At 34.8% G+C, this 16,438-nt stretch overlaps 3 protein-coding genes across 12 annotated transcripts in view; 1 reads left to right on the top strand and 2 right to left on the bottom strand.

Moving 5' to 3' along the window:
* Window positions 1–300: 300 nt before the first annotated feature.
* On the bottom strand, window positions 301–6,712 carry blvra (biliverdin reductase A). Its single transcript, XM_084412010.1, has 7 exons — window positions 6,566–6,712; window positions 4,869–4,992; window positions 3,948–4,067; window positions 3,756–3,853; window positions 2,928–3,035; window positions 2,683–2,851; window positions 301–1,790 (listed from the first exon to the last, which is right to left on the bottom strand). The coding sequence occupies exons 2-7, from the start codon at window positions 4,985–4,987 to the stop codon at window positions 1,526–1,528; spliced, it is 879 nt and encodes a 292-aa protein (XP_084268136.1). The 5' UTR covers window positions 4,988–4,992; window positions 6,566–6,712; the 3' UTR covers window positions 301–1,525.
* A 14-nt stretch (window positions 6,713–6,726) lies between these two features.
* On the top strand, window positions 6,727–9,375 carry coa1 (cytochrome C oxidase assembly factor 1). 2 transcript variants are annotated; one of them, XM_084412011.1, is made up of 6 exons: window positions 6,727–6,957; window positions 7,168–7,214; window positions 7,994–8,111; window positions 8,186–8,337; window positions 8,843–8,919; window positions 9,054–9,375. In XM_084412011.1, exons 3-6 carry the CDS (start codon window positions 8,018–8,020, stop codon window positions 9,133–9,135), a joined length of 405 nt encoding a protein of 134 aa, XP_084268137.1. In that variant the 5' UTR covers window positions 6,727–6,957; window positions 7,168–7,214; window positions 7,994–8,017; the 3' UTR covers window positions 9,136–9,375. The 2 variants fall into 2 exon arrangements, with proteins under 2 accessions (XP_084268137.1, XP_084268138.1); XM_084412012.1 differs by lacking the exon at window positions 7,168–7,214 and having other exon boundaries at window positions 6,811–6,957.
* Window positions 9,376–13,286: 3,911 nt separating this feature from the next.
* Window positions 13,287–16,438, bottom strand: part of hecw1b (HECT, C2 and WW domain containing E3 ubiquitin protein ligase 1b) — a 37,342-nt gene continuing 34,190 nt past the window's right edge. For all 9 annotated transcript variants that reach the window (XM_084411992.1, XM_084411993.1, XM_084411988.1 and 6 more), the window contains one exon: window positions 13,287–15,958. In XM_084411992.1, the coding sequence (XP_084268118.1) occupies window positions 15,847–15,958 (112 nt within the window). In that variant the 3' untranslated portion in view covers window positions 13,287–15,846. The remainder of the gene's footprint in view (window positions 15,959–16,438) is intronic.

Here is a 16,438-nt window from a genome sequence, read left to right as displayed (position 1 = left end):
TTTTGCTCCAGACAATTAAGTATATGCATCAATAATACTTGCGTAAAACAATGTGAAAGAATACAAAAAAAATTACAAATACAAAACAACATAAATTGTGAAAAGCACTAAATGTGAATTGACTTGAATTTAAGACGTGTGTCAGGATGATTGTATTTTTCTTATTTATTTTATTACAGAAACAAAATTGGGATGGATATGCTTAAAAACTCAATGCAAAAAAGGTTTATAAAAAGTAAGCTTAATTTTCACAATAAGTGATTTCAAGTTGTCATGTGTGAATTCAGCTGCAGAAACAAATTCCATAAAGCAAGCACCATTTTTTTATTCAACTGAATAACACAAATAAGTACACATTAAGACAAAAGTAAACAATGCATTTATGTTAGAAACAACATTGAACATTCCTCTTGGTGGCAGACAATGATATGTGCATTACATTTATGTTTCCTTAATAGAGTCCATGATATGCTCCATTCAGTGCTTTCTCATCACATGTATGATCTCCTCATAAAGAACACAGAAAGGAAAGGATGATCAGATAAAAACTTTCAAAGAAAACTTTGAATTCGCTCTAAAGCATGTATGAATGCCTACAGAGCTCATCTAGATGTCACAGAACAAACTACAAAATGTCAACAGAGTAACTTAAATATGCACAATGACGCACAGAAGCATCGAACCAAACAACAATACATACATGTTTTGCAACGCTCCAGCCTGTGTGAACAATGGTTGAAATCACTGGTTCATTTGTCTGAAATTAGTGTTTGCATTTTGTGCAGATCCATGTTGCAATGAGGGAATGTGCTGTTACTGCATATTCTGATGCGGCCCACTAGTTAAACACAAAACTATTAGTTGAATTTCCAAATCAAAGACTTTTTAAATCACTGCAATTTCCCAATACTGATAAATAATTACCTAAAAATATCTGTCAAGGTCCAAAAAGGACCAAAAAAAACCCTATAATAAATTTAGTCACTAGGACAAACTAAGTCACTACTTTTATGGTGTTTTTTTGGGTTCTTTTTAGAGCTTAACAGCAAATGATTAATAAACTCATTAATTGTTAGAAAAAAAAAAGAAAAAAAAAAATCGATAACGCTTTACTTGAAGCCATTATGTATAATGCATTATAAAGCTATTCATAATGTACATTATAAGGCATTTCATAAATAATTGCATTATAATATGTGTAGATTCATTGGTACATCAGAAACTGGTTGTTTGTCTTGTTTTAACACATTCTACTTTCTAAAGGTGTGTTTAATGAATGGACATGCATTATAAAGTACTATCTGTCTTTACAATTATTCATGAGATCATATAATGCATTATAAGGTACATTACAAGGCATAATTAATGCATTAAAATAGTTTTTATAATGCATTATATATAAAGGTTTTTTTTTATATATTATTCTACACTCCAGTTGTCTGTCTCTATACCACAGTCTATTATCCCACAATTCCATACGGGACATTTGGGAGACGACAGAGCGCATATCCCACAGTGGACAGGTTCAGGCCTGAGCGCTTTCACTGAGCTGTTGCATGCGGTCCGCCAGCTCCAGACAGTGTAAGATCCGGCTCCTCTCCGCCTGGAGCTCGGCAGCGGAGACGTCACCCTGCAGCTTCCGGCCGAACAGCACCATATCCTGCATGAACAGCCCCACTGGCTCCCGCTGACCGGCTGGCAGCTCGCTGATAGTGCCGTCCTGGAAGTGGAGGTCGATGCGTTTGACTCTGCCCAGTCCTGGGCCTCGCTCTTCAATCCAAGTGAGAGGTCTGCGGCAGAAAACACTTGTGTTTTTTTGCATGTCAGATTATAAAACAGGTGGAAAAAAAAATCATACAGTTTTGAGCTATTTTGGGATAAGGTTTGGTCAACCATTTAGTCACACCCAAGTAACCACTTAGAAATGCAAGCACCACCCATAAAACTGTACAAATCTACACAGAAAAGTAAATGTACTCAATCTCAATCTAAGTGAATAGCAAAAAAACTAGGTGCTAAAGTACTGAAAAATGATGAAATGATGACCGGTTTCACATTCTAAAAATAGACACTACTGTTAAAAAGTTTGGGAGCAACGCGTTTCATTAAAGAGATGAACTTATACTCAGCAAGGATGCATCAAAAGTGATGATAAAAACATTTACAATGCTGTAACAAACATTTCAAATAAATGCTGTTCATTTCAACTTTCTATTCATCAAAGAATCCTGAAAAATAAAAGAAATCACACTTTCCACAAAAACATCGAGCAGCACAACTGTTCAACGCTGATAATAATAATACTTGAGTATGAGTATTGAGTCATGATGCTGAAAATTCAGCTTCGCATCACAGGAATAAATTACATTTTAAAATATATTCACATATAAAACAGCTATTTTAAATTGTAATAATATTTCACAATATTACTGTTTTTTACCTTATTTTTCATTAAATAAATGAAGCCTTGTGATCATAATATACTTATTTCAACAATAAAAAAAACTCTTACCGACCCCAAACCTTTGAAGGAATTTACAGCACATTCATTTCAATTTCAACCTAAATTTTTTGTTGTTTATGGTCACGTTATTTGGCAGCTGTGCATTAAAAAATAGAATAAATGTAATAATACAAAAATAGAAGCAAAGAAGGCCCTCTCTGTGGTGACAGCGTGCTCACTTGTGTTGTTGGGTCAGTAAGTGTGCCGTCATCTTCAAGTATTTGTTCTCTTTCTCCTCCACCAGAGACGTGGCAGTAACCGTGAGCTCCCCGAAAAGATCAACCAACCAGGTCAGCCTGGAAATGCCACTGAACGACGGGAACCCAAAATTTGGCTTCAGGGGTCCGCCTGAGGAGAAACATGACTGTCACTCAAAACCCCAGAGGAAACCTTTAAAAAGAAGATGACCTGTGTGCTGTTCTACCTGTGAAGTGCAGTGTTCCCTTCTCCAGTGTTCTCCCACAGATGTCTTTTTTCAGTTGTTTATAGTCAGGAGTAAGCAGTTCAATATGTTCTTCATGAAGCACCAGGCCTGAAGATACCATATAGAAGTTAAAAATATTATTTAGCTGCTTTATAATGACAAACGCTCTACTAGAGCTGCACGTTTCTGGATAAACTGAAGATCACGATTCTCCCACGAGTCTGAACAGACAACTAAACAAAAATAACATTTCATTTACAAGAGGTTCTGACAAAATGTAATTTGCCGCCATCTTAAAATGTTAAATCAATTTGAATGAATTTTGATTCAATGACTCACTCAAAAATACTTTGATAGAATCTCGAATCTCCTGAATGAATGATTCAACGACAAATACATTTTTTAACAGTCACTTGTCGCCACCTACTGGTGTAAAGATGTAATTAATACAATCCGTTATTTGAAGCGTTATTTGAAGCGTAATACAATCCGTTATTGTTACTTTCAAAAGGTGATTTACTCTATATTGCTCGCTACCGTAGACATCAGTGTTTATATCCAAACTATAAACTTTCATCCCTGTACAGATTATAAAAGACTGTTTGTGAAGCTGTTTCATATCTGCACGACAACTGCTCTCTCTGGATCAGAACCCAGATCTGAATGTTCGCTGTGATCGTACTCGTCAAAGGTTTAATAGACATAGCCGAATCATTGTCATTAAGGAATAAGATCTTGTGGGTGTTTGAATCGAGATCGCGATCTTTTCACTATTTCAAATATTTACTGAAGAAGACAGAAGACATGCATCCTCAGACAGCAGCTCACCCTTCTGTTGAGCCAGGTTCCACAGATCCACTGCAGACGAGTAGCTGAGGGTCATGGGATACTCAACACACACGTGCTTCCCCGCCTCCAGGAACTGCCTGAGACCGAGCAGATCACAGGAGAGACCATCATGAATGAGGCTTTCTGCCATGTGAGAGGGGTTAGAAGAGATTATCTGTGTGATACGGATACCTGATGCTCTCTTCATGGTTGGTGTTTTCCGTGCATATAAACGCCACGTGGATGTCAGCTCTGCTCAACGCCTCCGCCATAGTGATCTGCTCCACGCTCTGCTGATCTTCAAGAGTCCTCCTGCACAAACAACAAAACTAATTATCGGATATATATCCCTCATTTCTAGGTTAAGTAAAAATAAATCAATGTATAAATAAATCAATAAATCAATACATGTGGGAAATATAAATAAATAAATGTTTTTTTTTAATAAAGCTAAAAATAATATTTTAAAAAATAATAAACAAAGTTTAAAATTAAATAAAAATAAATAAATTTGGGAATTCAATTTTTTTGTGTGTGTGTGTAATTATTTATATATTTATCATTTCTGCAGGTTTGATCCTCCTTAAACACTACCATTCAAAAATGTGGGGTAAGTAAGATAAAAAAAAATAAAAAATAAAAAGAGAAATAAGAAATTAATAGTTTTATTCAGCAAGGACACATCAAATTGATCAAATGTGAAAAAAAAGAATTTTTTATTTCTATTTCTTTTATAAACAGAATACATTTATTTGAAAGTGTAATAATACTTATGTCTATATTATGTCTATATTATAAATATAAATAATGTATTAATATAAATAATAATGTGTGTATATATATACACATTCAGATTCAGTGTGGCTCTTTCAATAAGAGGACTCAAATGCATGTTTAAAGTGCAGACATCATCACTATGGTCTATTTATGAAGGTGTATGGATTTCTAAACTGCACACCAAGCAAAGCACAGTAAATATTTGCTATATGATATGAAATGTCTACTGAGAACTTATCTTGTGTTCTATAGGGTCACAAAAAAACCTGCAACGTAAGTGCTTTAAAGTGTGGAACAAATCAAGTGTCAGTGTGAATGTGTGGACGAGGCACTGACCTGGACACAAAGCCTCTGAGGCTGAGCTTCTCTGCAGCGCTGGACGGTAGAGGAGCCACTAAATCTCTCATCCTCACACATCCTGCGATGCCCAGACCTACAACCACTGATCCCAACATGATTCCTGAAGCAGAAAATCAGCATTAACTACGAGTGTGCTTATCGTGAAGAAATAAAACTGAGTTTGTTCTGAGCCTCGTTAAAATTCTGTATGATGAAGAATCAAATCAAATGCAGCATATATGGAAAAAGTTTCAAACAAGTGTGAAAGGAAATTTAATTAATCATAACTAACATTCCTTTTTCCTTCAGAATTAACATTTATATGCTTTTGTACATTTATATGTACATTGATATATATTTTTACCTCATGACTTTGAGCAATAGGCTGAAGCATCAAGGAATCCAAATGTGCTTTTACCCCGTAACAGAATTATATATACGAAGAACCAATCATATTAGAGAAAAATTATGTTATTATTCCCAAATTATAGTGTTCATTAGGGGAGATACGTCACCTGACTCGACTGGAGAAGCGCTAGAGGTTAACTTGAGTCAGAGGTTAACTTGAGTCAGAGGTTAACTTGAGTCAGAGGTTAACTTAAGTCATGTGCGTAGGGGAAATCTATCACACAATCATGGAGTGGATCGATCCACATCTACACTGACCTTGTCATCCTATGAAAGCAAGCTTGTAAAGACATGGCAGAGCATAACATTTTTGAGAAACTGGTTTGAGAAGAATGTTCGCTGAAATGAAGTTTTTGGTGTGTCTGCATGTGTGTTTGACTGATAACGGCTTGTTTAGTCACACTTCCTTTACAAAAAAAAAAAAAAACATGTTTCTTGAGAATCAACTTGAATAACTGCAGTGCTTTTCTGAATATTGCGTAAGGAAAAACAGGTCTTGGTTATATCAGTCACTCATTTATGGGGAAAATGGGAGACATTTCCTATTACCTGGAACGTAAAACATTTTTGCCTAAAATTGTTTAGTGTGTTTTTATTTTTGTGTGGTCACCCTCCTTCCTACTCATTAAATAATGAATAAATTATTACTTAAAGTGTATGCTATTAAAATAAATGTATCTTTTTATTTCATGATAAATATCACAAGCTTTACTTTATGTTTGAGGGTATTTCTTAACTTCGGCACTTTTATGTGATTATGAATAGAATTAACATTTAAAGTGTTTGGAATGGTGGTAATGACAGCAGCATTGAAGACATTCATTTGTATTTTAAAAAGACAAACGATACACGTAGATACTAAATGAAGTGAACATTTTTATATTATTATTTTAATTTTCAAATGACATAATGAATAAAAAAATCCTATATATATATATATATAATGTTTTTTTTTTTTTTTTTTTTTGTCATGTGACATGGTGTATAATAATATATAACCCGCAACCAGCAGCTACTGACAACAATAATTTGGCTATTATGCTGCCAATGCATATATATTTTCTCAAATACTAGAACATGTATATTGATATACAGGAAAAGAAATCGGTTTATTGAAATGCTTCAAAACGCGTGTTAATTAAATCACCAAAAGCGCCACATTACCGAAACACATCAGCATCTGCATCGCGCTCGAGAACGCGCAACTGAGAGATTACACAACGAATCATTTTAATTCCACCATAACAATATGCATAAGTACAAGAGCAAGATATAAATGTCCTCACCTCCGAATGTCCTCGACGAGCCTTTGGTGTGAATCTCTAATGCATCCGCAGTGAAATAAGAGAAATGAATGCTCTTCTAGTGTGACTCAGGAAAGAACTTTCATAACTCTTTTTCATAACCGCGCGTGCGTCTGACGTCACGCGCTCCAGCCGCTCGTGTTCCGGTTGTCGACAAATACATAATACATAATCAGAGTATCGTAAAAATATCAAGAGTTAATAACTTTGCTGACACGTTTACGTTTTCATTTATATGATAATAAATAGCTTTACTATGCGTTTGATCAGAATACCTACATCAATGTTTGAATAAAGTTTTTCAAAGTAAAACGAACATGGCCGCGTCCATAGCGCGCTGCTGTTAGTGTCTTATAAAAATAATCGATGTGACGGTGAGTTATTATTATTATTATGAACAGCCCTTGAAGTCAATGCATGAATGAACGAAATTAGGTCTCAGTTCAGTGACATTTTTAGACCATTTTTTAGATAAACCCTATCTTAGTAAAGTACCAATCTTTAAGACGAAGGCAGATTTGTAAAATAAATTTCACTGTACTAACTAGAATACTAAATCATACTGTTTAACGCTTTCTTTTTAGAGAATGTCCCATGCTAGGACTGTCTTTCAAGGACATTGAGGCACCAGGTGAATACCAAATATATATTCCACAATTTAGAATAGTAAAACCATGGAACTATGAAATATCAAAGGGCAGTATGAGAATAAGTAGTGTTCAGTATGTAAAACACACAACAGCATCTTTACTGCAGTCTTCAGAGTCACATGATCCTTTAGAAATCATTTTAATATGCTGATTTGATGAGTCAGTTATTATCAATGTTGGAAACAGTTGAGCTGCTTAATATGTTTTTGGAACCTGTGATAATGTTTTCAGGATTCATTGATGGATAAAAAGTTAAAAAGAACAGCATTTATTCAACATAAAAATATCTTAAAATTTTTAAACACATTGCATATGGTTACAAAAGATTTCTATTTCAAATAAATGCTTATTTTACATTTTATTCTTCTAAGAATCCTGTTATAAAAGCAGCAATACATTGATAATAACTGAAGACTAATGGCTGATGAAAATCCAGCTTTGCATCACAAAAATAAATTCTATTTTAAAGTATATTAATATAGAAAACCATTATTTTAAATTGCAATAATATTTCACAATATTACTGTTTTGTCTGTATTTTTGATCAAATAAATGCAGTCTTGAAGAGCATAAGAGACTCCTTTCAGAAACATTAAAAACTTAATGTTTTCAAACTTTTGACTGCTACTGTTTCAACCTAATTTCAAGCACTGAAGGAGAAGCCTGATAAGGTGTTTAAGATCATGAAGGAAATAAATTCATTGACATTGTTATATTTCTATGATCAAGCTAAATGTTTGTCATTACTGCTGTTGTATAGAGTTTTCCTCCAGCTGAAGTGAGGATGAGTCGATCAACCGGCCTCCTGCAGCAGATGACCATCTTCATCACTGTAGTGACCGGTGGCGGCTGCGCTATGATGTATTACCTCATGCAGAGTAAGTCTGAAGTTAATTACATCTTATGTTATCTGTTAAAAATCTTGTAAACAATTGTGTCTTGTTTCTTTCAGAAAACTTTGCAAAAGCAGAGTACTACCGTCAGGCCCTCGAACAACTGAACAATAATTCCACAGCCATGGCCAGTCTGGGCGCTCCTCCTCTAAAGATCCACAACATCCATTTATCTGACCAACACAATCGCATGGATCACAGCAGCGCTCAGGTCAGCAGCACCATCAACCTGAGAAATATATTAATTATATATATATATACACACTGAACAAAATTATAAACAAAACACTTTTGTTTTTGCCCCCATGTTTCATGAGGTGAACTCAAAGATCTAAGACTTTTTCTATGTACACAAAAGGCCTATTTCTCTCAAATATTGTTCACAAATCTGTCTAAATCCGTGTTAGTGAGCACTTCTCCTTTGCCGAGATAATCCATCCACCTCACAGGTGTGGCATATCAAGATGCTGATTAGACAGCATGATTATTGCACAGGTGTGCCTTAGGCTGGCCACAATAAAAGGCCACTCTAAAATGTGCAGTTTTATTGTGAACAATATTTGAGAGAAATAGGCCTTTTGTGTACATAGAAAAAGTCTTAGATCTTTGAGTTCAGCTCATTAAAAATGGGGGCAAAAACAAAAGTGTTGCGTTTATAATTTTGTTCAGTGTATATATACACTCTATATATTAATCACTGTATAAATCATTTTCAGCTGAAGATCCCAGTGACCGGGTCAAAGACTGGAGGTTATCTCTACACAACGTCCACCAGAGACACTCTCATGAACAGGTACCATGTTTTCAAAAATCCCAGAATAGAGACATTCCTCTGAAACCTTCAAAGCCTAACTGTGTCTTCATGGGTTTGTGTATGCTAATAGATATGTTACATTATATAATAATCTTAACCTCTTTTGTCACTAGATGGCTCCTCCAGCAAGTGTTCCTAAAACTGAGGGAAGGAGAAACCATTGAGATCTTCAACAAGACGGAATCTGAAGAGTAACTTCATACAGAAGCATTGCATCAATGTTAAACACAGACAACAAATGCCAATGGACGGTCAGAGAGTTCCTGTACAACAGATGATTGACAGCATGTTTTTTTAAGCACATGTGATTATGGCATTTTCATGTATTTGCCTACTTGAAATGTTAATATATATTTATCCAGGATGAAGCTTGGAGAAATTGTGATTTAGTTTTTTTTTGCTGTTTATGTGCTTCATTAAAGATGGATGATGTCATACACTGTAATTTTATGCATTTTATCATATATATATATATATATATATATATATATATATATATATATATATATATATATATATATATATATATGTATGTATGTGTGTGTGTGTGTGTGTGTGTGTGTGTGTGTGTGTGTGTGTGTGTGTGTGTGTATGTGTACGCGTATATATATTGAAATACTTATGTTTATTTATTGTTTATTATATTTAACATGTTTATTAACAGTATATATCTGATCATATTGAAAAAGCAGGGTTGCATAAAATAAATAGGTCACAGGAATAATAACCTATATCTGTTTGACTTTCTAAAAATGTGTGTAAAACATGAGCATTTGAATACTACAAATTAATTCAGCTTACTGAGCATGAATTAAATGATCTTTGGATCATTTATTACTCTATTGACATGACTTGTCTAGTTCCACTGTAGTTACTAAATCTTACCAGTAGGAGTCAGTAAAACATTAAGCCTCAGTAACTTGAAATTTGAATCACAAGTTTCTCATGACACTGTCAAAACAGTCACAATTGTTTCATTTTGTGAGAAATTTCGAAATATGCAGAAAAACAAGTGCACTTTGTTAAAGTGCTTTAGGTCATGTGGTTAATATAAACTTAAGACAATTTTGTGACATAAAAAAAAAATCTTTATCTTAATTTTTCTTTCTTCACTGGAAATAAAACTACATAGATTGGTTGATTTTTTGGGCCATGCACTGAAAGATTTCCCTTGGTACTTCTTTCATTTGACAAATTTAAACCATGCTCAGTTCATCATCACCATTACATATGAAAAATCAACATTCACAAGAGTGAGCAGATTTCATCCACAGCAGCACAGTGAGCCCCCAAAACACATGGTTACACTTAAAGCTATAATAATAATTTAATTGCATTAAAGGCAGGGTAGGCGATTTGTTCCAGAATCATGTTTTGTTACGCTGGTTGAAAGCCTCTTCACATCCTCATAGCAATCACTAAGTTAGGCTAAGTGATCTAAATGTATTTATATGTATACATCTTGCCTGTGGAAGGCGTAGGACCATAAAATGTTTGTCCAATCATTGCATACGGTCCGAATGCAATGGTATGATGTCCTGCCTCCTACCTGAATGTCAACATGTATTTCCATACCTCCGCACACCTGCTCACGCTGACATCACACGTCATCATCAGTGTTTCATGCTCAGCAGAGTTAGACAGACGTCAGTCACTGAGCACCACAACAGAAACAGCAGCACCTTTATCAGTTCCTCCTGGACCAAAGCAACCAGCTTATGCTCCGTTCACACCATAAATACTGGAATTTGGAAGAGAAACCCATGACGTTATACTCGAAGCGGTTCATGACTCGAATTTATGCGTTTTAGTGGCAACACTATCACCGAAATGAATCTGCAGCAGTCAGGTGGTACAGGTCAGAGCTCTAAGTTGTTAATGTTCATTATTATTGTAATGTAATGTGCTTTGAGACATGAGGTAGTTTAGCACTGTCTTCCGTTACTCTCTTGTTTGCTCCCTGCTGTACGGGTTCATGTGTTTTGAAGGAGGCGTGGCTTTGGAGACGCTCTGAAGGGAGGGCGGGATCTTATGCTTTCAAAGCTAGAACGCTATTGCTAGCCTCTCCGAAAATTGCCTACGTCTTAGAATAATGTATGGAATAGCATACACAGTATTCGTTTTTAAATGAAATTTAATGAATTAAACAGCTTTTAAATATACGTATAAAGTTCTTTATCACTAGAAAAAGAAAAAAAAACTCATTAAACATTAAAGTATTACAAGACATTTCAAAAGTACCTTTTTGGCTTAAATGGTTCTATATAGAAACCAATGAACCCTTTTTTTTAAAGAGTGTATGTATACTGTACACAATCACATGAACTATTACAATTGCCAAAATGTACAGCATACAACGAGAAAAAACTGTAGATGCATCCCAATTGACGTGCTCATGCACTATTCTATGCCTTTTTTTGTGCACTTTAAATATCCGGATGATGCACTTAGTCATGGCCTAAAGGTTAGAGAGTCAGACTGGTAACCCGAAAGTTGTGGGTTCGATTTTCAATACTGGCAAGAAATGACTGAGGTGCCATTGAGCAAGGCTCCTAACCCCCAATCACTCCCTGGGTGCCGCAGCAAAATGATAAAATGGTGTGTGTGTGTGTGTGTGTGTGTGTGTGAGTGTTCACTACTCACTGCTCCTAATGTGTGTGCACTAACTTGACATGGTTAAATGCTTTCGGAGAAATTCCGAGAATGGGTTACCATACTTGGCCTTCATGTCATGTCACTAATTTACCCAAAAATATGAAGTGCATGTGGAATGTTGGACACGTAGCGAAAGGGCCACCAGACTCAGATGTTGAACATTGAAATAACCTTATAAAATTCATACACTAAGCGGTTGAGTAAATAGTAGGTGCTTCCCAACTTGCATACTTAAGCTACAGTATGATGTTTTTAAGTGTGAGTAGTGTGTTCACATTGGAAATTCAAAAAAGAAATAATACACTTTAAATACCCGGATGATGCACTTAATTAACTGAAAAAAACTAAGTGTGAATGTTGTATACTACATATACTACTACATCAGACTCCGATGTTGAATGACAAAATAACCATATCAAATTCACACACTAAACGGATACATACTGCATAAGTACATAGAGTATAAGTGCATATTGTATAATGTGTAATTATCCCATAATGCAATGCACTCAGACTCAGCTTGGCCTTTCAAGTACACTGACCAATTAATCAGAATATCGACCACATAACAAAAATAGGAAGAGTACAGTAGTAGGTATGCCATTGTATTTCCAAGATGCAACATCGCAGCATACATACTACATGAATAATAATAATGATCAAAGAAAACAGTATACGAAGTAAGCAGTGATCTGTTCAACTAAAGTCTTCTTCAGTTCTCTCTAAATCTGTTCTGAATCGGACTAAAATCTCGTTCCAGACCGAGTTGAGGCTTCATGTCTCAAACTTTCCTTCTTCTTTCAAGCCCTTCAAAAATCCCAGTATTATCCCCCAAAACCACCCAGTTCCTGCTCCAGAAATATCCTCATATTCCACAGAGCTCTGGCGACCATCTGTCCTCGCGTTCATCTGCCAAAACATCCATATGAACACCTCCTCCAATCTGTTCTGATCTGATTTTGTAATATATTTACATTACATCACAGTGTTTTAGCAAATTAAATATATAAATCCTTCATTAAATGTTATGACGTTTTTAATGTAGGCTATATCTTGTTATTTATTTATTTATTGCAGATTATGGTCACAGTAACAGTCTGGCTTTGGCACATTTCTACTGGCTTGAGATTCTATTGAGAAGAGAGACTGTGAAGACACCAGATTTGGCACATTTTAGGGGCGAGGAAAACACCTATAAACCTCACATTAATCTTAATAACTTATTTTTTTCTTCTTCAATGTGCAATTTTTTCGAGTGAAATGCCTTCTATAAATAGCTAAACCCTGTTTAAATGAAATGCCTAAGACATAATTCAAGGCACATGTTTGAAGTCTCAAATTAATATATGTAAAATACTTGATTCTGATTGGTCAATCTGCAGTCAAAGAGTATATTGAGCATTGACTGTCTGGCTATAACAATAATAATAATTTATTACTATTATTATCATTATTATACAAATAATTGCTGTGCTTTCTATAATAATACATTTTTGGTAATATGTGTTTTGTATTTTTTGCTGTATTTAGTAAAATCCATCAGTTTTAAGAGTATGTATGGAATCCACACATCCTTACACAGTACTTTACACAGAATATAATTTAATATCTAATGCTACAAAGAAATTGTACAATTTCCCAGAGTCGCTATTTCAGATCATAATGGATTACACACAGGAGCAACACTCAAATTCAGATAGAAAGTGATTGTTTATTGACATTCGTTAACAGTGTAATGCTGTAGTTACAGAGCTCAGCCTGAGAGAGGCGCTATAATTGACCTCAACACACAATTCAAATTAACATTTGTACATTTCCGCTCTTATTCTCTTCCATACAGATAGATTAAAAGTGTAAAAAGACATAAGCAGGCTAGTGTATGTGTCCGAGGTGGAAGCAGGAGCCAACTCTTTCTGCATTTCCCACAATGACATGTTTACAGAGAGGCAGTATGTTCCAGAACCTTCTCCTTATTTCTCTCACATTTTCATTTCAGGGCTGCGAGAGTCTTGATAAATGAAGAAACGTCCTTCACAACTGCCAAGGAGTAGCTTTTCTTATCATTCCAAACAAATATGCATAGTAATATACATTTGAGAAAACCATTTTGAACTAACATTATGTCAATAGTAAGTACGAAGACATGTAAAAAAAAAAAAAAAAAGATGACCGGTTGGCTGTTGAATTGATTCATCACATTTTAAAATTTAGATTTTACATAGACTGTTCAAGCAAATATGTACACATTTGATATACAGACATTTTTATAATTTCTTAATTGGGATAAATAATACAAATGCACTTTCTCTACATTCCTAACATCTTAAGCTGAGTTGAAGTGTTGTTCATTTTTGAGCTGCAATTGATTTTTAGATAGAATTACATTTCAGAGACTATCAAAGCCTGATTGCTTTACTTCTCCATCACCACCTTAAAGGGACAGTACACCCAAAAAAAAAATAATAATTAAATTAATAAAAAGTAATTAACCATTGTTGCGATTAAATCTTCTGCATATTCAAACAATGCATTTTTTTGGGTGAACAATCCCTTTATGAAAATATTAGGAGATACAAATAAAAGACTTTGATTCATCAAGTGTGGATTAGACACAAACACATGCACCTTTAAATGGCATCAAGTTAAGATGATTTATGACGATCTTAATGTATAAAACACACATTCACGTCATTTTAAAATGTAAACATGAACAATAATCAAAACTTCAGCACAGGAATCTAGTCGTCAATAAACCAACCCACAGAACGGACCAATCTGACCTTTCAAAGAAATGTTTTCTGACATTTAAACCAATTTCCTTTTTGAATAAATATATTACTTTCAGAATTTCTCACTTATCTTCACCCTAAACACGCAAACAGCTGAAACACTCAAGTGAACGTGAAGTGTGGCGCACAAATTCTTCTACTATTTGGTCTGTCATTTCTTTACAATCTCTTCACCACTTTAAGTCATAAAAAGACACCATATAAATAGATATAAATAGATTATACATTTTATAAACATTGGGGAAAATGAGTGCATATCATGGCATCAGGAAGTTCTAAGTAAATTTTTATGTAATCGTATGCAAATGAGCCACGATGAACAGCCAATGGGAGTGCAGACAGTAACGCCCACATGATCGGTTTTTGAAAATTTAAATAAATAAACAACCACACAATAAATAAAACAAAGAATCATTCCATTTTGACAACTAATCAATTCTTTGCCATTAAAAATGAACATGCTTGAGGGAAATTTGTATATAAACTGCAGCAGTGACTGAGATGTCTTCACTCCTATTGGCAGTGGTCATTTACATAAAGTACACGCCCAAATCGCTATAAATCACTGTCACCATGAATGCACCTTTGCACAGTGTCTTAACCAAACGCAACTGCCGCAACTGACAAGACATGTTGTAAGTCCCTTGTTTTTTGTTTTGTTCTGCTGGATAACTCCGCCCACAGTGCAATCTCATTGGTTCAAAATCTCACTCTGCACAGCTGTATAATTAACATATTCTAACTGGATTTGTTGAGTTGCTTAGCATTTCCACTTTCAGTGACGACCTTAAAGAAAAAATGCTATGTTGAGGCGTTTTTTTTTTAACATACCCAAAAACATTCATTCATTGAAAGCAATCATGTGTCAACACTAAAAATTTCATTCAAACATTACAGACAAAACATAAAACAGCATGAAGCCTTGAACATCCTTGAACATCGCTGACGCTTTAAAGATTTGAGTGGTAAAATGTATTGATTGATAAACTAATACATCAAAAGTGTCAAATCAAGGTTTAGACTTGCCATTTCCCCCTAGTCTGTCTCTGACTCCTGCAAAGTGACATGACGTGATGTCACTTCCTGTGATGATGACGTGTTGGGTGAGATTCTGTGAAGTCATCACTTACAGTAATTACGGCACCTCAATCAGATATTTTCTGTGAGTGTATTTGGTTTTAACTTTACAATTCTTGTCAAAATGCACCAAAAGAAAAGGACGGTTTATGGCGAAATGATGGTGTGCGAACTGAGAGCGCCTCCAGCGGAGGTCGAGGCCCTGAGTGTTAAAGCAGGTTGAAGGCTTCTCTTTCACTATTGCATACCCGTTACACACTGTACACCCGCGCAGGTGACTGATGCATGCAGTGGTGTCCTGAACAAACCAAAGAAACGAACACAGGATACGATCCACGCTAGTAGATAATTAAATACAGTGTACACGGAAAGTCACGTGAAGTCCTCACTCAAGGCCAAAAGTGCTGGTTTCTTCCACAGCGATCAGCAGTTTCTCGTACAACATCGTGTAGGACGGATACGGCGGAAGATCCAGACGATTAAAGCATGTGTGCGCCCTGAGAAACCAGACATGACACATCCATCAGCCTGGCTGAAAACACCTTTCTGATCTCAAATGGATTGGTCGTCAGTTTCTACAATCTTGGCCAATCTGTTTAGGTCTGGTCATGTTTTTAACATTGATGACACCAATGAAAAAACTAAATCAAGGGACAAGCTTTCTTTTTAAATTATTAATATTTTTAAATACACTTCATTTGTAATTATACTTTTAATAAGTGATCATTCTAAATTATTTATATTATTAAAATGGTCAATTTATATAACAATATATAACTATACTGTTAATGATCATTTGTAATTATTTATATTATGAATGAATGTTTATTTTAAATTAGATGATTAAATACATTTCTTTTTCAATTATTTATATTATTAAATACTGGTAATTTTTATTCTAGTTTTATTAATAAGTTGAATTCGTTTTTTTTTTTTTATCATGTTAATTTTAGTAACATTTTTAGGAATTTTGAAAT

Source organism: Rutilus rutilus (assembly GCF_951802725.1).
Source record: "Rutilus rutilus genome assembly, chromosome: 6".
NCBI lineage: Eukaryota > Metazoa > Chordata > Actinopteri > Cypriniformes > Leuciscidae > Rutilus > Rutilus rutilus.
This window is presented reverse-complemented; position numbering and strand designations above follow the sequence as displayed.